This window comes from Macaca thibetana, chromosome 16 (assembly GCF_024542745.1).
Source record: "Macaca thibetana thibetana isolate TM-01 chromosome 16, ASM2454274v1, whole genome shotgun sequence".
NCBI lineage: Eukaryota > Metazoa > Chordata > Mammalia > Primates > Cercopithecidae > Macaca > Macaca thibetana.
Window position 1 is genome coordinate 51,183,604 of NC_065593.1, and position 22,838 is coordinate 51,206,441.

General features: G+C 56.4%; 3 protein-coding genes across 3 annotated transcripts in view; 2 read left to right on the forward strand and 1 right to left on the reverse strand.

The window, feature by feature from the left end:
* The window catches only part of CNP (2',3'-cyclic nucleotide 3' phosphodiesterase), a 736,460-nt gene that overhangs the window by 550,230 nt on the left and 163,392 nt on the right, over positions 1–22,838 (forward strand). The window lies entirely within an intron of this gene.
* Positions 1,418–10,270, reverse strand: P3H4 (prolyl 3-hydroxylase family member 4 (inactive)). Its single transcript, XM_050762751.1, has 8 exons — positions 9,783–10,270; positions 9,482–9,634; positions 9,212–9,383; positions 8,053–8,181; positions 5,911–6,056; positions 4,866–4,949; positions 2,776–2,920; positions 1,418–2,468 (listed from the first exon to the last, which is right to left on the reverse strand). Exons 1-8 carry the CDS (start codon positions 10,242–10,244, stop codon positions 2,446–2,448), a joined length of 1,314 nt encoding a protein of 437 aa, XP_050618708.1. The 5' UTR covers positions 10,245–10,270; the 3' UTR covers positions 1,418–2,445.
* On the forward strand, positions 10,853–21,357 carry FKBP10 (FKBP prolyl isomerase 10). The gene is made up of 10 exons (XM_050762670.1): positions 10,853–11,619; positions 15,500–15,645; positions 16,524–16,713; positions 16,817–16,962; positions 17,348–17,537; positions 17,668–17,813; positions 18,417–18,609; positions 19,101–19,243; positions 19,812–19,975; positions 20,372–21,357. Exons 1-10 carry the CDS (start codon positions 11,375–11,377, stop codon positions 20,555–20,557), a joined length of 1,749 nt encoding a protein of 582 aa, XP_050618627.1. The 5' UTR covers positions 10,853–11,374; the 3' UTR covers positions 20,558–21,357.

The window sequence follows — 22,838 nt, forward strand, 5'->3', positions numbered from 1 at the left end:
GAGTGAGACTCTGTCTCAAAAAGAAAAACAAAAAAAAAGGAAAAAAAAAAACCCCCACATTCATGCATGCACGCAGGCACACATTCACACCCTGACCCGCACATCCACGCAACACACAAGCGCACAAGCACACAGGCACTTTCAGACCCACACCCAGCCGTCCAGATTCCAAAGCTCGTGCTCATGGCGGGTTCACATCTGCGCAGACACGCCGCAGCACATCCCGCTCCCCACCCTCTGAAGGGCCAGCCCCTCCCAGAAACAGGGGCTGGGCCTTGGTGGACCTGATAATACAGCAGCTTGAAAGAGGTGGGGTGGGGCGGGGCCACGCCACCCTGCACCTGGAGGCGGTCAGGAAACGCTACCACTGCAGATGTGTTTCCCTGGAAGACCCACCTATGGGAGGAAGGAGTGAGGTCACTGAGCCCCCAGCCTTGACCTGGCCTTTTTTCCAGACTCAGACTCTGCCCTTCCAGCTCTCATCCCGATCAAAGGCCTAGGGGAGGGGTTTGGGGTAGGACAGGGAGTCCTCCTGGGAACAGTGGCCGACAGGACCCAGGCCAGATCACTTGGCACATTTGGAGAGAAGGTAGCGGTGGGGCAGTGAGAACTTGGCTTCCCAGCCTTGACTCCACCTTCGGGTAGGAAGACAACTTTGCCACCCTGCCCCCAGGAGGCTGGAAATACAGGGCAGAACCGTCACCCGGCTGGCCTTGGCCCTGGGTTCCTCCCAGACAGACCCCTTTTGCCCCCCTCTCCCCGCTGTGGAATAGGGGTGGGGGTTTGGCGGTGTGTCCCAGGCTATGAGGTAGCCACCAGGCACCATCGTTGCCAGCACACCCTGCACACCGGGACCCACTACCCCCGGGAGCCCATGTAAAATCGGTCAAGGGGGATCTGGCTGTCCCACTGCACCCCAAGAAGCCCAAAGTAATCAAACCACATCCCTGGGGCTCCTCTGGCTGCTCAGTTGGGGCCCCACCCCGGCTGTGGAACCGGGGAATAGAGGGCAGCGGCAGGGCCAGCTCCCTCTGACTCTAAGGAATCTGGGTCAGTAAATGCCCAGAAAGTAAACACCAGGAGCAAATGTCCTTGGCCCCCTCCCACACTCGCCACATTCCCCGAGGGAAGTGATCCTGAACTAGGAAAATACAGGACTTCCCATCTTAGAAATCTGAAACCACTGTCTTCCCAAGCCTGGGGAGGACTGTGTTCTCACGCCCCCTGGCGGCGGGTCTGCACACTGCGTCCTCTCTCGTAGAACCTTCAGCCCCAGGTGCAGAGGACCAGCGAGGGCCCAGATGGTGCCCCTCCGCCCCACATTTTACAGATGAGGGGACACAGGTGCGGAGAGAGGGAGGGAAGGGCCTGTACCCTCACAACTGAGCTCCGGGGAGACGACCACAGGTGCTATGACTCAACAACAAACATTTATTGAGCACCTACTGGTCAGGGCCCTGGAACTACTAGACTCCTAGTCCAGTGCTGTTCAGTACCCTGGAGGACCCTCTGCAATTTGGCCTGAGACTCCAGCCAGCAGCTGGAAACTTCTTGTCCAGGAGACTGTCCAGGTGAGGGGCTGAGCAGTGAGGAGGGCGGATCCTGTCAGCCCACTTGCCAACCTGCAATGCCACCACCATCCTGTGGTCCAGAGACACAGAAGTGGCAGGATGGGCCTGGGTCGCAGCACTCACGGGTGGGGCAGGACAGGGGCCCAGTCAGCTATGTCCATCTTAAGTTTTTTTTTTTTTTTTTTTTGAGATGGAGTCTCACTCTGTCACCCAGGCTGAAGTGCAGTGGCACAATCTCAGCTCACTGTAAGCTCTGCCTCCTGGGTTCAGGTGATTCTCCTGGCTCAGCCTCCCGGGTAGCTACGATTACAGGTGTGCGCCACCATGCCTGGCTAATTTTTGTATTTTTTAGTAGAGATGGCATTTCACTATGTTGGCCAGGCTGGTCTTGAACTCCTGACCTCAAGTGATCGGCCTCCCAAAGGGCTGGGATTACAGGCATGAGTCACCACGCCCGGCCCATCTTAAATTTGCTTTTTTTTTTTTAAAGATGGAGTCTCGCTTTGTCGCCCAGGCTGGAGTGCAGTGACACGATCTCAGTTCACTGCAACCTTTGCCTCCCAGGTTCAAGTGATTCTCCTGCCTCAGCCTCCCAAGTAGCTGGGATTACAGGTGCCCGCCACCACACCCGGCTAATTTATGTATTTTAGTAGAGACGGGGGTTTCACCATGTTGGCCAGGCTGGTTTTGAACTCCTGGCCTCAAGTGATCCACCCGCCTTGGCCTCCCAAAGTGCTGGGATTACAGGCGTGAGCCACCGCGCCTGGCCCATCTTAAGTTTTTAATAAATAGTTCTTGCTGCTGCCCAGGTTGGTGAGGGTGGGGCCATCGGGACCAGGCTTCCCAAGCTTGAGGGGTGCGGGGTGTCCCCTTCTCATGCCAGTTCAGGCTCTGGCTCTGAAAAGGAAAGGAGAAAGCATTGGGGTTGGCCCCCCACCCACTCCCAGTGGGTGTCCAGGTGCTGTCCTGATGGGAGGTGGGGTGAGGCTCCCCAGGACAGGTCTCAGCTGGTCCCAGCTCCAGGGGAGATGCTGCGCCTCCACCCCCAAGCAGGACAGGGGTTGCCAACAGGCTGGAGGCCCCTGGAGGATGGGTCCCGGCACCCAAACACACCCTGGGCTCTGGAGTCCAGCGAGTGAATCCATCTGTCCCCAACCTCCATCCCAGGCTGCATCCCCATCCCCCAAGGACTTGTGTCACTGACCAGCCTCGGCCTCATCGCCCTTGGCATCCGGCTCCTGCCACCAGTCAGCATACATGCCCTCCTCGTAGTCACCCTCCCCTTCAAACTCGGCGTCAGATAGGGCATCCTCAGGCTCCAGGGGCGGTTCTGTCTCCTCCAGCTCCATCTAGAGTAGCGCCACGGTTGCGGAAGAAACAGGGTCACAGTAGGCCCAAACCCATATGGGCTCCCTTCCTGGCCAATGGGACCTCCCATCCCATCTCTCAGTCCCCAAAGCCCCTTCCCTTCCCAGTCTCAAGATCTAATGAGACTGTTCTGAGGATTTTCCCCAAACTGCCCCTCCCTGAGTGGCTGCATAGAGCACCACCAGTAGAATTTGGTGTCAGCATAAACATCGCCCCTGCACAGCCCCACCTTTTAAGCATAAAGACTCTGGTGAGAATATTGCCAGTCCATGCATAATGTTTTTGCTCATACTGTTTCCCTGCCAGGAACTACTGCCGTCCCCTGTGCCTGCGTAACCCGCACTAATCCCTCCAGAGCCAGGCATCAGTTCCAGGCTGAGCCCTTGCTGGTGACTCTGGCTGGGCTGGAGACCTCCCCCAGTGCCATATGCTGCCCTCTCCAGCAGCTGTTTGTGCTTCCCCCACTAGACTGTGAGCTGCATGTGAAACGGATCATGACTTTCACTAACTTACTCCAGCCCCTAGTCTGGTGTCTGGCAAACCACAGGGAACAAGAGACAGCCGTCAAAACGGCTGCCATGTGCTGGGCGCAGTGACTCACACCTGTAACCCCAGCACTTTGGGAGGCTGAGGTGGGTGGATCACTTGAGGTCAGGAGTTCAAGACCAGCCTGGCCAACATGGTGAAACCCCATGTCTCTACCGAAAATACAAAAATTTTTTGTATTTTTGGGTGTGGTATTGTATTCTGGGTGTGGTGGCACACACCTGTAATCCCAGCTACTCGGGAGGCTGAGGCAGGAGAATCGCTTGAACCTGGGAGGTGGAGGTTGCAGTGAGCTGAGACTGCACCACTGCACTCCAGCCTGGGTGACAGAGCGAGACTGGGCTGCCATTCACTGTGCATCTACCGGCTGCTGGCTCTTTATCAAGTGCTTTACATACTTGATCTCAGCCAGGCAAGGTGGCTCATGCCTGTAATCCCAGCACTTTGGGAGGCCAAGGCAGTCAGATCACTTGAGGTCAGGAGTTTGAGACCAGCCTGGCCAACGTGGTAAAACCCTGTCTCTACTACAAATACAAAATAAAATTGGCTGGACATGGTGGCGCAGGCCTGTAATCCCAGGTACTCGGAGGCTGAGACAGGAGGATCCCTTGAACCCAAGAAGTGGAGGTTGCAGTGAGTGGAGATCATGCCACTGCACACTCCAGCCTGGGTGACAGAGCGAGATTCTGTTACCAAGAAAAAAAAAAAAAGAAAAATACATACTTGATCTCGCTTAATTTTTTTTTTTTCTCGAGACAGAGTCTCAATCTGTCACCCAGGCTGGAGTGCAGTGGCGTGATCTCGGCTCACTGCAACCTCTGCCTCTGGGTTCAGCGATTCTCCTGCCTCAGCCTCCCAAATAGCTGAGATTACAGGTGCTCACCACCACACCTGAGTAATTTTTGTATTTTTAGTAGAGACAGGGTTTCACTATGTTGGCCAGGCTGGTCTTGAACTCCTGACCTCAGATGATCCCTCTGCCTCGGCCTCCTAGATTGCTGTGATTACAGGATTATAGATTGCACCAGGGCTGCAATTACCCAGGTCCAGGCCACAGGTGGCCAGGGAGGCACACAGGGTCAGAGTGGGCACTGCTAACCCAGAACAAAGAGCCAGGGCATGCGGCAAGGGCTTCCTGGAGGAGGCACCATGTGAGCTGGGCCTGGGAGGAGCAGGACTGGGACATGTACAGAAAGGGGACATGAGAATACTGAGGCTGGGGAAAGAAGGGACAGTCTAGACAAGGAATAGGCAAACCTCTCTGCTTCATGACAGTTGACCACCAGGGGCTGGGGCTGAATTCTGGCACACTGGGGGCCCCAGATAAAGGTCCAAGGTGTCCCCATCACAGCCTAGTTCTGGAAAGCAGGAGGCACTCACCTCATCATCTGACTGCAGGTACATGTGGGTGAACTCCAGCAGCTCCCGCAGCTCGGCCGTCTGGTTGTGGTAGAGCATGGCCTCCTGGAAGGAGGAAAGGACGGGGTGGGGGTGAGCCATACCCTGCTGCTGCCAGATGGCAAGAAGCCAGGGCTCCTAGGATCTGGGCCCACTGACCCTCTTCCAGCTCAAGTATCAAGTATCAGCTCACAAGCTAATCAGATCATCGTGGCTGCTTGGAACACTGGGTTAAGGATTCTGAGGGTTTGCTGAGAAAGAGTCCCTCAATCCATTAGCAATGTCTGCCACTGACAAGGAAGGCAGGAGTGGCACCATGTGTCCCATATTTGCCAGCCTGGCCCTCAATTCCAACGGGTTTCCTCCCTTGGTTACCTGGGGAAGACGGACAAAGGTCAGCAGTGAGGGTAATGAAGGTAGGGAGTGGAACACGCAGGAGTGGATGTGTACCTTCATACATCCCTCGTCGGACACTGCTGGTGAGGTGGGCAATACCACCACCATTTTGCAGGCAAGGCAATAGATTCAGAAAGGGCCATGGTCTTCCTAGGACCACACAGCAGTGGGGCTGAGCTCTGAATCCAGGACTCTAACCTCAACTCATGTTCTTTCTTTCCATTTCCCATCCTGCCTTCCACGGAAGCCAGGAGTTTATTTTTTATTTTCTATTTTATTTTATTATTATTATTTGAGACAGTCTCACTCTGTCACCCAGACTGAAGCGCAGTGGCGCGATCTCGGCTCACTGCAAGCTCTGCCTCCCAGGTTCACACCATTCTCCTGCCTCAGTCTCCCAAGTAGCTAGGACTACAGGCGCCCGCCACCACACCTGGCTAATGTTTTGTCTTTTTAGTAGAGACGGGGTTTCACCATGTTAGCCAGGATGGTCTCAATCTCCTGACCTCGTGATCCGCTCGCCTCGGCCTCCCAAAGTGTTGGGATTACAGGCGTGAGCCACCGCGCCCGGCTGCCAGTTTATATTTTACAAAGTGCATGTCCAGCAAGTGCCCCAGAAAGCAGTGCCCACCTCCCGGGGCTGGAAGTCCTCCTCTTCCAGGCCCCAGCGAGCCCGGTGGAAGCGGTAATACACCAGGTTCTGCTGCATGATGCTGTCATTGGGGTCGAAGAGCATGTAGCTGGCGGCGCTGCGGGCAGCCTGGCGCACATCATTCACTGCAGCAGGACAGGGGTGAGGAATTGCTCCGGCGCTTCCCCTTCAGAGTCAACCCCATCTCCCAGTTCAGTCCAGCACCCCTGCTACCCAGCCACCTCCCAGAATACCTAATGGACTCCTTACCCCACCCATGCATAATGCCAGCTAGCATGTAGTGGGCACTCACCGTATGCCAGGCCCTGACTAACTCACCTAAGCCTGTTATTGTCTTTTTATTGTTTTTGAGACAGGGTCTCACTCTATCACCCTGGCTGGAGTGCAGTGGTGCAATTATGGTCACCTCAGCCTTGATCTCCCAGGCTTAGGTGATCCTCTCACCTCAGCCTCCTGAGTAGCTGGGACTACAGGCAGGCACCACCACACCCATCTAATTTTTTGTATGTTTTTGTTTGTTTTGAGACAGGGTCTTGTTCCGTCACTCAGGCTGCAGTGCAGTGGTACGATCTCAGCTCAGTACAGCCTCCGCCTCCAGGGCTCAAGCAATCCTCCCACCTCAGTCTCCTCAGTAGCTGGGACTACAGGCACTCGCCACCATGCCTGGCTAACTTTTTGTATTTTTTGTAGACACGGAGTCTTGCCACATTGCCCAGGTTGGTCTTGAAGGCCTGGGCTCAAGCCACCTGCCTGCCTGGGCTTCCCAAAGTGCTGGGATTACAGGCGTGAACCACCATGCCCAGCCATGCCTATTACTGTCATCCCCATGACAGTAAATCTGAGTCACAGAGAGGTTAGATAAATTGCTCAAGCTCACATGGCTGGAGAATGATGGCTCTAGGGAATTAGAGGCCCTCAGCCTCTCTGCTATCTGTACCCAGGAAGGGTCTCCTGGCCCCTTGGTTCTTAGCCCCCGCTCTGCTTGGATTCCCAGCTCTGTCTGAATCTTGGCATCTTCAAGTAGCAAGAACACTGGAGGCTGTCCATTCCAGCCCCAGTGGATGCCAGGATCTCTCCAGTGAGGAGAGCCACAAGTCCTGGTGCCACATTTTATTAGTCATGACTCTAACAGTCCCTTGCCCTATAAGCCTCAGTTTCCCCATCTGAAAAATTGGTCCAGTAATGCCAGCTGCATGGTGTTGGTGAAAGGACCACATAAGGTAAACTGCCTTATAAACTCTCAAGTGTTGGCTGGGCGCAGTGGCTCATACCTATAATCCTAGCACTTTGGGAGGCTAAGGCAGTGGATCACCTGAGGTCAGCAGTTCAAGACCAGCCTGGCCAACATGGTGAAACCCCGTCTCTACTAAAAATACAAAAATCAGCTGGGCGTGGTGGTGTGCACCTGTAATCCCAGCTACTCAGGAGGCTGAGGCAGGAAAATCACTTGAACCCTGGAGGCAGAGGTTGCAGTGAGCCGAGATCGTGCCACTGCACTCCAGCCTGGGTAACAGAGTGAAACTCCGTTTCTTTTTTTTTTTTTTTTTTTTTTTTTGAGACAGAGTCTCGCTCTGTCGCCCAGGCTGGAGTGCAGTGGCGCGATCTCGGCTCACTGCAAGCTCCGCCTCCCGGGTTCACGCCATTCTCCTGCCTCAGCCTCCCGAGTAGCTGGGACTACAGGCGCCCACAACCGCGCCCGGCTAATTTTTTGTATTTTTAGTAGAGACGGGGTTTCACCGTGGTCTCGATCTCCTGACCTTGTGATCCGCCCGCCTCGGCCTCCCAAAGTGCTGGGATTACAGGCGTGAGCCACCGCGCCCGGCCGAAACTCCGTTTCAAAAATAAAAATAAACTGTCAAGTGCTCTGCAGTTGTTGGTTGCCTAGTCATTTGCCCAAGAGACCCTCTACTTCTCCCTGAGGCTGCTGTCTGTTCCCACTCAGCCTCTCACCTGCCCCAGACTCCCAGGGTGCCTTCCCCATATCCCCACCGCCCCTAGCCTTTCCTCCTATCACCCAGGGTCCTCAATACTGAAGGAAAGCTCCCCACAACTCTGGGAGGCTCCCATGCGTCCTCTCCCTTATCACCTCTTCCCCTGCCCAAGTCCACCCAGGGGGCTCACACTTGTAGTAGGCAAACTGCAGGTAGTGGTACATGGTGGCCACGAACTTGTCCACGAAGTAGCCGCCCACATTGGGGGTCAAATTGGCCTCACAGTCCACCTTGCACTGCAGGGATTCTGCAAAGAGATCTGGGGGTGGGAGGCCGCAGTGAGAGGCTGGCGTTGCAATGAACAGCTCTGTCCCCCCAGGTGGAGGAGACTCCAAATCCAAGCTCTGCCTACTGAGCCAGGCTGCTTGTCCAGAAAACGTGTTGCTGTTGCAATCACAGGAGAGAATGCGTGTAAAGTGCTTGGCATACTATATGACAAATGATGATGAGGAAGATGACTGTGGGCTGGGCTGACTCATCAACCCCACCACTCAACCACCACCCCAAGCCAGAGGGAGCCAGGGCATTCTGGGAGAACAGCAGATGAGGTCCAGAAGTGGGGCAGAAGTCCAAACAGAGAAGCTAAAGGTCTTTTTTTTTTTTTTTTTTTTTTTTTTTTTTTTTGAGACGGAGTCTCCCTCTGTCGACCAGGCTGGAGTGCAGTGGCACGATCTTGGCTCAATGCAACCTCCACCTCCCAGGTTCAAGCAATTCTGCCTCAGCCTCCCAAGTAGCTGGGATTACAGGCAACCACCACCAAGACCAGCTAATTTTTGTATTTTTAGTAGAGACAGAGTTTCACCATGTTGGTCAGGCTGGTCTTGAACTCCTGACCTCGTGATCTGCCCGCCTCGGCCTCCCAAAATGCTGAGATTATAGGTGTGAGTCACCACACCTGGCCAAGGACAGTCCTTTCTGCTCCTGCTTGAGGGACCCCGGGGTTAGAGATCCCTAGACTAGGTGTGATTTCTGGTTACCAATTGCTTTTTGCACACACCTGCTGGGCTACTTCTCACTGCTGCACCTTTGCATCTGCACTGCCCTCTGCCTGGAAGGCCTGTGAACCCAAGCTTCCCAAACCCTTCAGGGATGTCACTGCCTCTGCACTGATCCAGCCCCTTGGACACTTCCAGCTGGGGCTCCTACACTCAGTGTCTTTCTCAGCAGACAAGGCCTTCCTCCCGGCTGGCTCCTCCACATTCGCAGTGCTCCACGTGCAGGGAGGGGACATCTGCCTTACCGAGCCTGTGGGTGAGAGGACTGCCCGCCGTGGTCTGGGTGGCGGATACCTGCTATGGCCGGGTAGAAGTCTTTGAAGTCCACCTGCTCATGGGCCCCTTCACAGCCGGCCAGGCACCGGGCAAAGACCGCCAGGTACTCTGCCAAGGCCCGCTCCATGTCCTCCGTGCTGCTGCGGAAATCCCCGCTGTTGTAGAGCTTCACAGCCCGGAGGAACACGGCCTGGAAGGGGCGTGGCAGGGGAAGTCAGGGCGCCCCCAACATCTCCCCTCCTCTACAAGTCCTATCGGCGGGACCCTCCTCCTGCCCCTCCACCCCACCTCGTAGGGCTGGGCCTCTAGGTCCGTGAGGGACTCGTCGGCGACGTCCAGCATCCCCCGGTAGTAGTTGAGGTACTTGGCGGTCAGCTCGTGCTTCGGGTTCCTCTGGAGGAAGGTGTAGGCCGCCGCCACCGCCTTCTCCAGCCGGTTAGCCTGGTCGGGGGGTAGGGGTTCGGGGAGCGGGTCAGTAAGAACGGAGCTGGCTTCGTGCCGCGGGTGAAGGCAACGCTCCTCCGACCGATCGGTGGAGTGACACGACGCCCAGCCCGAGACAGGTCCCCGGGTGGGGGCGGGCTCCCACCTTGAACAGCGCGTAGTGCAGGTACTGGTAGGGCAAGCGGCTCTGGAAGTCGCGCAGCAGCTGCCGCGGCGGGTAGGGCACCTGGAAGGCGGGCAGCGTCCGCTTGCAGCGCCGCAGGCAGGCGGCGCGCTCCAGGACGCGGCCGAAGAGCCGCAGCTCGCGGGCCCACTCGTCGGCGCGGCCGTCGTCTGGGTCGGGCTTGGGCGCGGGAGCGGGGCCGCTGCAGTTGGCGTGGCAGAAGGCCTCGCTGTCGCGCAGTAGCCGGTGCAGCCGCAGCGCCGCCTCCAGGTAGCGCGCGCTCTCGCGCCAGCTCTCGCCCTCATACTGCTCCAGCGCGTGCCCGTAGGCCGCGGCCAGCGGCATCAGGTCCTCTGGCGGGAAGCCCCGGAAGCTGTACTTCTCGTACTGCGCCCTGGCGCTGCCCAGCAGCAGCCACAGCAGCCCCCACGCCACCCGAGCCATGCCCGCCGCGCCGCCGGCTCTCCAGAGCTGAGCTGGCGGCCCCGCGGACGGAAGGGGACAGGGACAGGCCCAGGGCGGGCCGCGCGCCCGCTGGGTCTTAGCGCCGGGCACGAGGGCGGCAAGGCGGGGCGGGGCCTGGGTCACGACGTCTCCCCTCTTTTCCCGGAGGGTCCCATAGTGTCCTAAGTCCTCTCCGTCGGCCCGGGCTCCTGCCGTGGGGGTGTCCCCTAGGCAGAGAATGAGTCGGGGAGCGCTTCCCGCCAGAGATGGGGAGCCCAGGAAGCCCCTCCCCACGCAAACAGTGCCCCCGCCTGAGATCAGGACACTGAGTGAGGGCTGCCTCTGCGCTGCCCAAACGAGGGGGAAGCCCTGGAGCCGGGCCTTCAGTCGCTGCGCCCTCCTGCACCCTCCTGCACCCTCCGAGTGTCTCCCCCGCCCACGTGGGAGGCACACACCTGCTATCACTTGCACACTTTGCGCTGCCACCACACCCCACTCCGTCTCCGTGCCCGTCACATCCCAAGTCACAAAGTCCTTCTTGCAGTCCAGCTTTTGCGGGACCAAGCTGCTCTTCCCTGGAGATGCCTTCCCTTCTAGCACAGCTGGGGTCACGGACGAGCACCGAGATGTCCCTCACACTCCGCTGCTTCGCCACCCACCTAGAGGGGGCCAGAATTGGAGTTGCCGGCGAAAGAAGCAAGGGGCATCTCCGCCTGGCTTTAGGACCCGGGGGCTCCGGAAAAAGACATTGAACTTTTTTTTTTTTTCCATTTGGTGTCCACTCAGAGTTCTCATCTTTCGCGAGCCTCCCTCCCTGGCCAGGCCCCAGGTCTCGCAGCCAGGGATGGAGATGGGGGGAGGGGGAACCCGGATTTCTTTGTGGGGCCTCCCTCCGACTCTAATACACTCAACCTGGCCCCCTCCTCCTATTGCACCCCCCCGCCCCTGCTCCTCTGGCCAGGCCAGCTCTGTCTTCCCAGCCTCCATTCCACGTGGACCAGCCAGGGCGGGGGTAGGGGAGGAGGACAGGAAGCGGGGGAGCTAGTTCTGGGAGGCGGGGGGCGGGGGAAGGAGGTTGGCGGCGGCTCCCTCGCTCGCCCTCACTGCTGTCGGTCCCAACTCCAGGCACCATGTTCCCCGCGGGCCCCCCCAGCCACGGCCTCCTCCGGCTCCCCCTGCTGCAGTTGCTGCTACTGGTGGTGCAGGCCGTGGGGAGGGGGCTGGGCCGCGCCAGCCCTGCCGGGGGCCCCCTGGAAGATGTGGTCATCGAGAGGTACCACATCCCCAGGGCCTGTCCCCGGGAAGTGCAGATGGGGGATTTTGTGCGCTACCACTACAACGGCACTTTCGAAGATGGCAAGAAGTTTGACTCAAGGTAACCCCGGTTGGGCGCCCCGGATTCACCACTCCGTCTCCTGAACCCGGGGTCCTGTTTCCTTGTTGCCTCTTTTAAGCTCTACATCCCAATACTCTAACCCCAGACAGCACCCTTGGGGCCTCCCAGACACCCATCTCCCCAAAGATACCCTCCTGTCCCCACTTCCAAACCCTCACTTCTCAAAGGATCCCATTTCTTTCTCGCAAGCTCTCCACATCGCAGAAAGGACTCGGTAATCAAGGTGAACTGCCTCGTGTAGTTACCAGGGCTGTATTTAATGACCTGATGGAGAGGGGTGTTCTGGCCTACAGTGTTGCGGGGAAGGGGGTGGTCCCTGCTGCTTGAGAACCCTGGGGTGGTCTATCAGCCTGGACCCCATACCTTTCCACCCACCCTGACTCCCTTTCTGGTTCCACTCCATTTTCAGTGCCTTTGTGGTTAGAGAAGAGGGAATAGAACTTTTTTTGGAGGGGGTGGGAGTTTTCAGCAGCCGGTGGGCAGGGAAAAAGGTGGGTGGGCATTATAAGAAGATAGCCGGCTGGACCTGGGGGTAGGGCATGGCTCCCTGTGGAGGCCCTGTCTGTCTACGTGTCACACAGTCGGACATGCCACCCTGGGCTCCTTGGAGGAATTTCATACCTCCCTCTCTGGTTCTCCTGGAACCCTCATCTCTCTCCATTTTAGGTATCCCAGGAAAGAAGCGCAGGCCGCTCATTTTGCCAGCCCTTGGGGTTTGTGAGGTGGCCTCCTGGTCTGATCCAGGCCTTTGGTCTGCTCCAGCAAGTCCACTTTTGTTAGCGGGGACAGGGCAGGGCTGTGTGCCAGCCTCAGGGGTAAACCTAGGGTCCCAGTTATACACGGACCCCACAGCACACTGAAAGAGTCAGTGTTTCTTAGACCCTCCTCTGAAACACACAACTCAGCCAACAGGAAATTAGTGGCCATGACTTTAGAGGCAGGCATATATTGGGGTAAGCATACAAACTCCAAGAGCCCCAAGACCCTGGTTCAAATCCAGGCTATGACCATGGACAGAGAATTTTGTCTCTTTAAGCATCACTTTCCTTATATGAGAAATGGAGCCAAAAACAGGACCTACTTGCTAAGGCTGATGTTAGGACTCGAAGGAGATGGATGAATGAATGTAGGCTTCTCGCAGGGCCTGGCAGTCCTCCAGCCAGTTCAGCACACATTAACATTGACCCTGAGGAAAACCGTATGACCTGATGCTGTTGAACTTGTAGAAACTTCTTGCAGAGCTTAAGCCTGCATACCAACACTGAGAAGGAAACAATCCAGACTTAAAACCTGTCCACTTGGTGGGCAAATTCAGGTATAGGGTAGTAGCCAGAAGCGCTGCGCTGAGCACTTGACTGCTGGGAGTGAGGCAGGGGTTGGGATTTAGGAGTTGTTGTCCCTGATGGGGACTCTGGGAGCCCAGCTCATGAGTGTTGAGCTTGGAAAACTTTTTTTTTTTTAGTTGGAGTCTCATTCTGTTGCCCATGAGCCACTGCACCTAGCCAATTATATACACTTTTAATTTATTTTAAGTTTTCAGAAGTAAAGTGAGGATGGGAAATTTTCTTTCTTTCTTTTTTTTTTTTTTGAGACGGAGTCTCGCTCTGTAGCCCAGGCTGGAGTGCAGTGGCCGGATCTCAGCTCACTGTAAGCTCCGCCTCCCGGGTTCACGCCATTCTCCGGCCTCAGCCTCCCGAGTAGCTGGGACTACAGGCGCTGCCACCTCGCCCGGCTATTTTTTGTATTTCTTAGTAGAGACGGGGTTTCACCGTGTTAGCCAGGATGGTCTCGATCTCCTGACCTCGTGATCCGCCCATCTCGGCCTCCCAAAGTGCTGGGATTACAGGCTTGAGCCACCGCGCCCGGCCTCTTTTTTTTTTTTTTAATTGAAGGGGCCATGGGTTAAGAAAGTTTTCTGGCCAGGCGCGATGGCTCACACCTGTAATCCCAGCACTTCGGGAGACTGAGGCGGGCAGATCACGAGGTCAGGAGATGGAGACCATCCTGGCTAACACGGTGAAACCCCATCTCCACTAAAAATACAAAAAAAATTGCCGGGTGTGGTCCAGGTGCCTGTAATCCCAGCTACTCGGGAGGCTGAGGCAGGAGAATGACATGAACCTGGGAGGCAGAGCTTGCAGTGAGTGGAGATCGCACTACTGCACTCCAGCCTGGGCAACAGAGCAAGACTCTTGTCTTAAAGAAAAAAAAAAAAAGTTTTCTAAGTTGGGTGGGCATGTTGGCTCACGCCTGTAATTCTAGCACTTTGGGAGGCCAAGGAGCTTAGGAGTTTGTGACCAGCCAGGAGTTTGCGACCAGCCTGTGCAACATGGTGAAAGGCTGTCTCTACTAAAATACAAAAATTTAAGGCTGGGCGCTGTGGCTTACGCCTGTAATCCCAGCACTTTGGGAGGCCAAGGCGGGCGGATCATGAGGCCAGGGTGGCATGTCCGACTGTGTGACACGTAGACAGACAGGGCCTCCACAGGGAGCCATGCCCTATCCCCAGGTCCAGCCGGCTGTCTTCTTATAATACCCACCTGCCTTTTTCCAGACTAGTCTGGCCAACATAGTAAAACCACGTCTCTATTAAATATACAAAAAAATTAGCCGGGTGTGGTGGTGTGCACCTGTAATCCTAGCTACTCGGAAGGCTGAGGCAGGAGAATCACGTGAACCCAGGAGGTGGAGGCAGAGGTTGCAGTGAGCTGAGATCACTCCATTGCACTCCACCCCAGGCAACAATGTGAGACTCTGTCTCAAAAAACAAAAACAAACAAACAAAATTAGCCAGGCATGGTGGCGTGTGCCTGTAATCCCAGCTACTTGGGACGCTGAAGCAGGAGAATTGCTTGAACCCAGGAGGCGGAGGTTGCAGTGAGCCGAGATTGTGCCACTGCACTCCAGCCTGGTTGACAGAGTCGAGACTCCATCTCCAAAAATACACCTGTATAAGTAAAAGTAAATACATTAAAGTGTATAACTAAAAACAAATAAAAGCCATGGCACTTTTAGAATAGGCACTTTTTTTTGTTTGTTTGAGATGGAGTCTCACTCTGTCGCCAGGCTGGAGTGCAGTGGCGCAATCTCGGCTCACTGCAACCTCTGCCTCCCAGGTTCACTCCATTCTCCTGCCTCAGCCTCCCGAGTAGCTGGGATCACAGGCGCCCGCCACCATGCCCAGCTAATTTTTTTGTATTTTTAGTAGAGACGGGGTTTCACTGTGTTAGCCAGGATTGTAGAATAGGCCTTTTCAACATGTGAAACCAATTCCCACCCCACCTCTGCTCTCCTTGTCTTTTCCTTGGAGAGCCGACAGTATAATGGCAAAAACATGGGCTTTGGAACTCAGCTGACTACATACTAATATTAGCTGTGTGACCTTGGGCAAGGCACTGAATCTCTCAAGTCTCCATTGTTCTCATAAGAAAAATGAGAACAAGATTGCCCACTTCACAGGGGAGAGAAAGAAGATACAGAATGTAAAATGCCAAGCATTTAATCCCATATAGTAATGCTCCTCTGTCCCTCCGTGCTGTACCTGCCACTGCCCACTTGCTGTCAGCAAATAGTAGCAGCAATCAGGCCCATGCATCCCGCCCAACCCCGTCCCAGGGCAGTAGCAGCCCCTGGCCTCCTCAGGGACTTGCTTTTTGTAACAGTCCGTTCCCTTAAGGTGGGTGTCACGGCCGACCTAGGAGGGGAACTTGAAAAGGAGGCGAGAAGTGTGTGTGCATATCCACATCTGGGTATAGGGAGGGGGGATTGTGTGCATGTGTGCAGGCACACCTGTGCACCTATGCCACAGTGGGCAGTGTGTGTCTGAGATCACTGTATCCCATCTGTCCCTCCCTCTCAGCTATGATCGCAACACCCTGGTGGCCATTGTGGTGGGCGTGGGACGCCTCATCACTGGCATGGACCGAGGCCTCATGGGCATGTGTGTCAACGAGCGGCGACGCCTCATTGTGCCTCCCCACCTGGGCTATGGGAGCATCGGCCTGGGTGAGAAGGGCTGGGGCACAAGCTGGGGATGGAGGAGACCAGGAGGCAGAATCAGGGATCCTGGGGTGAGAAAACTGAAGTGCCGAGATGAGGGGTGACTTGCCCAATGTCATGCTGTGCACGCAGTATGAAGAGTGGCAGCTCTGGCTGGGGCAGTGGCTGACATCTATGGTCCCAGAGTTTTGGGAGGCCAAGGTGGGAGGATTGCTTGAACCCAGGAGTTCCAGACCAGCCTAGGCAACATAGTGAGACCCCGTCTTTACAGAAAATAAAATAAATTATCCAGGCGTGGTGGTGTGTGCCTGTAGTCCTAACTACTCAGGAGGCTCAGGTGGGAGGATTGCTTGAGCCCGGGATTTCAAGGCTGCAGTGAGCCATGATCATGCCACTGAATTCCAGCCTGTGTGATAGAGCAAAACCCCATCTTTTTTTTTGAGACAGGGTCTCACTCTGTTGCACAGGCTGGAGTGTAGTGGTGCGATATCAGCTCACTGCAACCTCAGCCTCCTGGGCTCAAGCAATCCTCCCGTCTGAGCCTAACAAATAGCTGGGACTACAGGTGCACACCACCATGCGTGGCTACTTTTTTGTATTTTTAGTAGAGATGGGGTTTCGCAATGTTGTGCAGGCTGGTCTTGAACTTCTGGGCTCAAGCCATCCACCTGTCTTGGCCTCCCACAGTGCTGGGATAACAGGCATGAATCACTGTGCCTGCCCCCCACCCCCTTAAAAATAACAAAACAAAAATAGTGGCTGCTCTGTGCCTGGTTTGGGTCTCCTGGTGCTGGGATGAGAGGAAGGAGAATAACAGGGCCCTGGCTGGGATCGTGGTTGGCAGAGCACAACTCTGAGACCTCCATGCTGCTGCGCCCTCACAGCGGGGCTCATTCCACCGGATGCCACCCTCTACTTCGATGTGGTTCTGCTGGATGTGTGGAATAAGGAAGACACCGTGCAGGTGAGCACCTTGCTGCGCCCGCCCCACTGCCCCCGCATGGTCCAGGACGGTGACTTTGTCCGCTACCACTACAATGGCACCTTGCTGGACGGCACCTCCTTCGACACAAGGTAAGGGGCTGGAGGGGAGCCCTGAGGCAATGGGGACTGTGGCATGGGGAGCGGGAGTCCAGGGCCCAGCCTGCCTCTCCTACTTCCACCTCATTTTCTGTAGCTACAGTAAGGGCGGCACTTACGATACCTACGTCGGCTCTGGTTGGCTGATCAAGGGCATGGACCAGGGGCTGCTGGGCATGTGTCCTGGAGAGAGAAGGAAGATTATCATCCCTCCATTCCTGGCCTATGGCGAGAAAGGCTATGGTGAGGGTAGGCAAGGACTCAAGGGGAAATTCTCCAGAAGAGGGAAAACCAGGCCTCCACATACAGTTGCTCAGGTTGTATACTGCACGAGGGCATCCAGCCAAGGACGCAAGGCAGGATGAAATCTACCTTTGCTGCTGTCTCACTAAGAAGGGGTGCTTTATTCTGATTCACACGAAGGCTCAGTATGAGCTGGTGGTGGCCCTGGGGAACACCAAGCTCAGGCCTCACTGGAAGAGCGAGAAGCAGGGCCGCTGATGGGCGGGAAGGGCTCTGCAGAGCCGGGCTAGTGTCTTGTGCATGGTGCCCACTGGGCCTTCCTGAGTCAAGAAAGAGCCTGGGCTTGCTCCCCAGCCATATGGTTCAGGCCCTATTCCTTCCCCAGGGACAGTGATCCCCCCACATGCCTCGCTGGTCTTTCACATCCTCCTGATTGACGTGCACAACCCGAAGGACACTGTCCAGTTAGAGACGCTGGAGCTCCCCGCCGGCTGTGTCCGCAGAGCCGTGGCTGGGGACTTCATGCGCTACCACTACAATGGCTCCTTGATGGACGGCACCCTCTTCGATTCCAGGTCAGGAGGGTCTTGAGGTGGGAGGGCGGGGGCTGGGTGAAATGTGGACGAAACTGGGGGTCACTCTGAGCTGCCTGGAAGGGGAGGGCCCCTTTGACTCCCTTCCTGGCCCTCCCACCTTGTATTGCAGCTACTCCCGCAACCACACCTACAATACCTATATCGGGCAGGGTTACATCATTCCCGGGATGGACCAGGGGCTACAGGGCGCCTGCATAGGGGAGCGCCGGAGAATTACCATCCCCCCGCACCTCGCCTACGGGGAGAATGGAACTGGTAGGGGCGTTCCCCAGCCACCACCTCAGCTCCTCCTCCAAACTGCCCATTGTGGCCAGGCCGCCCCCTCCCACAGTGGGATTCCAGCCACCACTCAGCCCCTCTCATCACAAAAACATGCATGCAGCTTACATCTGGTCGCCCCATCTGATTCCTGCCACCCGGATTCCCATCAGTTTCCTCCAGGGCAGCGCCCCACTTCTCCCCTTCTGCAGTGGAGAAGGGCAGCCAACTCCTCTGAGTTTGGGGAGGGAGGATGGTTATGGAAAAACAGAACCAGCATACCCCCAGGACCCAGCTGTGCTGGGAGCCTCAGTGTCCTCACCTGTATAATGGGCAAGCCAAGCTGATCCGCAGGGTAAGTTACTGGGAGTTTGCCAGACGGTGAGTGGAAAAGGGCTTTCTAACTGGAAAGCCGCCTTCCCCTGCCCCCTGCCCCAATGAGAGTTTGTTAGAATTGACTCTGGACAAACATCCCGTCCCATCCTCCTTTGGATCCTCAGGGTCCGGAAGGGGTGTCAGGTCCAGGGGCCTCCATGGAGAGACCTTGAGGAGCCTCTGCTAGTGCTCTGAGCTGACCACACTACCCCATTCTGTCCTCAGGAGACAAGATCCCTGGCTCTGCCGTGCTAATCTTCAACGTTCATGTCATTGACTTCCACAACCCTGCGGATGTGGTGGAAATCAGGACACTGTCTCGGCCATCGGAGACCTGCAATGAGACCACCAAGCTTGGGGACTTTGTTCGATACCATTACAACTGTTCTTTGCTGGACGGCACCCAGCTCTTCACCTCGTGGGTCCCGGGTGGGGCCGGGACTGGGCAGGTGGGTGGGCACAGGCATGGGGAGTCCTCCTCACCGTACCCCGATGCCTGCTCCTCCCTCTTGGTCCTCGAGCGCCAGGGGAGCATTCAGCCTCTTGCTGCTTCTGTAAGTCCCCATCTCAGAGCATGCTGGGGAGCCATGAGGAGATGAAATTCTCTGCGTCGCCAGGGAAGGGAAGGTGAAGCCAACCGCTGCGGGAGAACTGCTCTTTCCGTTTCACAGAGGGGAAACTGACGCAGGGAGCCATGAGCCCTCGAGGCCACACTTTAGGGGGCAGAGGCAAGATGAGAAGGGAACCCCACATCTGCACCGCTGGGCCCCTGCACTCTGCTGCATGGCCCAAGTCACCAGTGGGAGTCACTCCAGAACTGAGGGCTTGTTCTGGGCCCACGTCAGAGACGGGGGTGTGCGCTGGCAGGGGACAGGTTGGCTGCTGACCTGGGCATCTGCTCTCCTCCAGGCATGACTACGGGGCTCCCCAGGAGGCGACTCTGGGGGCCAACAAGGTGATCGAAGGCCTGGACACGGGCCTGCAGGGCATGTGTGTGGGAGAGAGGCGGCAGCTCATCGTGCCCCCGCACCTGGCCCACGGGGAGAGTGGAGGTGAGGGGCTGAGACCGTAATCTTGTTTTTTTTTTGAGATGGAGTCTTACTCTGTCACCCAGGCTGGAGTGCAGTGGCGTGATCTCAGCTCACTGCAACCTCTGCTTCCCAGATTCAAGCGATTCTCCTGCCTCAGCCTCCCTAGTAGCTGGGACTACAGGCACCTGCCACTATGCGCAGCTAATTTTTGTATTTTTAGTAGGGATGGGGTTTTGCCATATTGGTCAGGCTGGTCTTGAACTCCTGACCTCAGGTGATCCACCCGCCTTGGCCTTCCAAAGTGCTGGGATTACAATCGTGAGCCACTGCGCCTAGCCCGAAACCGTAATCTAACTGGCATCCGTAATCTAACTGGCATCCGTCCCTTTTGCTCCTGCCCATTGTGGGCCTGAGGGCTGGTGGGAGGAGTCAGGAATGCCTTCAGGATGGCTCCTTAAACATCCCATGCCCCACTCTCCAGCCTAGCCCCAGGAGGGGAAACTGTGGCCTGTGGGCTGGGAAACAGTGAAGCCAGGCCCAGACCCTGGCCTGACTAGGACCCCTCCCTTCTCTCCTGCCCTCCCTCCAGCCCGGGGAGTCCCAGGCAGTGCTGTGCTGCTGTTTGAGGTGGAGCTGGTGTCCCGGGAGGATGGGCTGCCCACAGGCTACCTGTTTGTGTGGCACGAGGACCCTCCTGCCAACCTGTTTGAAGACATGGACCTCAACAAGGATGGAGAGGTCTCTCCAGAGGAGGTGAGTGAAGGTTCAGTCTTAATAACCATGCCCACGCACTCCCCGCACCCAAGAAGCGTCGAGGAAGATGTCCCCGTCCGGACTGCCCACCTGCCCTCGTGCTCCTGCCTGTGCTGAGTCCCGTGCCTCAGGCTCCTCATCCCTGCCGTTTCCTGGGCACACATGCAGGCTGTTCCCTACCTGAGACCAGTCACAGACTATCCCCCATGCCACGCCTCCACCCCAGCCCCCACCAGGACCCCAGCACCAGTGCCTTTCCCAGCCCTTCCTGAGTTACAGGGTGTGGGGGAGCCTGGGAAAAAATAAGAAAAAGAAAGCACTCACTAACCTCCACCTGGGGCCCCTCCCAAGGCCATGACCCTCACTGCCCACTCCCCTGGCTCTCCCCTCCCCCAGTTCTCCACCTTCATCAAGGCTCAAGTGAGTGAGGGCAAAGGACGCCTCATGCCTGGGCAGAACCCCGAGAAAACCATAGGAGACATGTTCCAGAACCAGGACCGCAACCAGGACGGCAAGATCACAGTAGAGGAGCTCAAGCTGAAGTCAGATGAGGACCAGGAGCGGGTCCACGAGGAGCTCTGAGGGGCAGGGAGCCTGGCCGGGCCTGAGACACAGAGGCCCACTGCGAGGGGGACAGTGGTGGTGGGACTGACCTGCTGACAGTCACCCTCCCTCTGCTGGGATGAGGTCCGGGAGCCAACTAAAACGATGGCAGAGGCGACATCTCTGGTGTTCCCACCACCCTAGGTGAAAATCCACAGCACAGACCTCTACCCCATTTCTCTTCCATCCCCAAACCCCTTCTTTAAAATGTTTGGATTTGCAAAGCCAATTTGGGGCTGGTGGAGCCTGGGGTTGGATAGGGCCATGGCTGGTCCCCCACCATACCACCCCTTCACATCACAGGCACAGCTGAGCTTGTTATCCCTCTCCCCAACTTTCTCTTTGTTTGTACTTCTTGTTATCCCCACTCCCAGCCCCTATTCCTCTATGTGACAGCTCCCTAGGACCCCTCCATCTTCCTCCCCATTCCTGACTGGCTCCTAGGGAAGGGGACAGCTCCTGGAGGGCAGCCCTACCTCTCCCATCCCTTTGCCCTCCTCCCTCGCCTCCAGTGGAGGCTGAGCTGACCCTGGGCTGCTGGAGGCCAGGACTGGGCTGTAGTTAGCTTTTCATCCCTAAAGAAGGCTCCTTTCCCTAAGGAACCATAGAAGAAGAAAACAGAGGGCATGTGTGAGGGAACCTGCTTGGGTGGGTGTTAGGGTTATGAAATCTTGGATTTGGGGCTGAGGGCTGGGAGGGAGGGCAGAGCTCTGCACACTCAAAAGGCTAAACTGGTGTCAGTCCTTTTTTCCTTTGTTCCAAATAAAAGATTAAACCAATGGCCTTAGGGTGTCTTTTGGAACAGGTTGAGGAGCAGAGGGGAGTGGCTAGCGGGTTAAGCGGGGGTTGTGGGAGGCCTTTAGACCCAGAGATTGGGGAAAAAGTTAAACCAGGCTGTTTCCATGGCCTCATTAGTTCCAGACAGCGGCGTGTCCCCACATCGGGGGCTCCCCATCTGGAGGTTTCCTGCCTGCCCTGGGCCTAACCTGGGGGCTTCACTGCAGGAAGGGAGGCCTGGTCTGTGGAGGGGGTGAATGTGTAGAGCGGGGAGGCCTCCAGCAGGGCGTGGAGAGACGATCCTCATCCTCCAATTGTCCCAATTGAATGGGAAAGACAAGGTCCCTGACCTCAAACACAACCTACAAAGCAAGAATTAAATTAAACCGCGCAAGTCAGATTATCCTTTTCCATAGATCATTTCCAATACTATGATATTCCCATCTCTCCCTGCTCCTGGCCACCACCTGTTACCACCTGTCCACCCTCTTGCTCGGGGAAAGGTAACCGAGTTCAGATCTCCACAGTGTCTTGCAAGAGGACTTCAGCCGCCAACCAGGCCATCTGTCCTCGCCAAGCATTCGGGGGACAGGGTGGGGACTTAGGAGAGAAAATGACAGGACTGGACTCACACAGCAAACTGCCTCCATCGGCACTTCTTGCCCAGGGTCCCCTAAGAGACATGACTGCTCCCCATGGGCAGTGACTGACATTCTCTGGTCCCAAAGCATCCAGAAAGCTCCTTGATCGAAGTGTTTTTTTTCGAGACAGGATCTCACTCTGTCACCCAGGGTGGGGTGCAGTGGTATGATCTCAGCTCACTGCAACCTCCGCCTCCCGGGTTCAAGTGATTCCCCTGCTTCAGCCACCTGAGTAGCTGGGATTACAGGCATGCGCCACCACGCCCGGCTTATTTTTGTATTTTTAGTAGAGACGGTCTTACCATGTTGGCCAGGCTGGTCTCAAACTCCTGACGGCACGTGATCCGCCACCCTGGCCTCCCAGAGTGCTGGGATTACGGGTGTGAGCCACTGTGCTGGCCAAGAAAGCTTCTTGATTAAAGTCTGGAAGTGGTTACTGACCCAGTCTCAGATGGTGACCACTCCCTCCTCCCAAAACCAAATGGAACAGGCCTGAAGCAGAGAAATGCAGCCAAAGGCATGGGCTTTGGTCAGGAACATTCAAATCCTGGTTCCAGCTCCTCACTATGGAGTTTGGGCAAGTTACTCATCCTGCCCGAGCCATCTGGAAGCAGGAGGAGCTGCACCTACTTGTGGGGTCATTGTGAGGGTCAACTGACAGACACCCAAATGCCCAGAGCGGCACCTGGCACACCGCAGGCCTTCAGTAACATCTGTATTACCTCCCGGTTCACATCTGCAGAATAACAGAACTTTCCAACGGCTAGTCAAACACTGCAGGAAAGGTGCCGGTGATTTCCTCTAAAGCTAAGACAATGCTGAACTGGCTCTTCAGGGTCAGC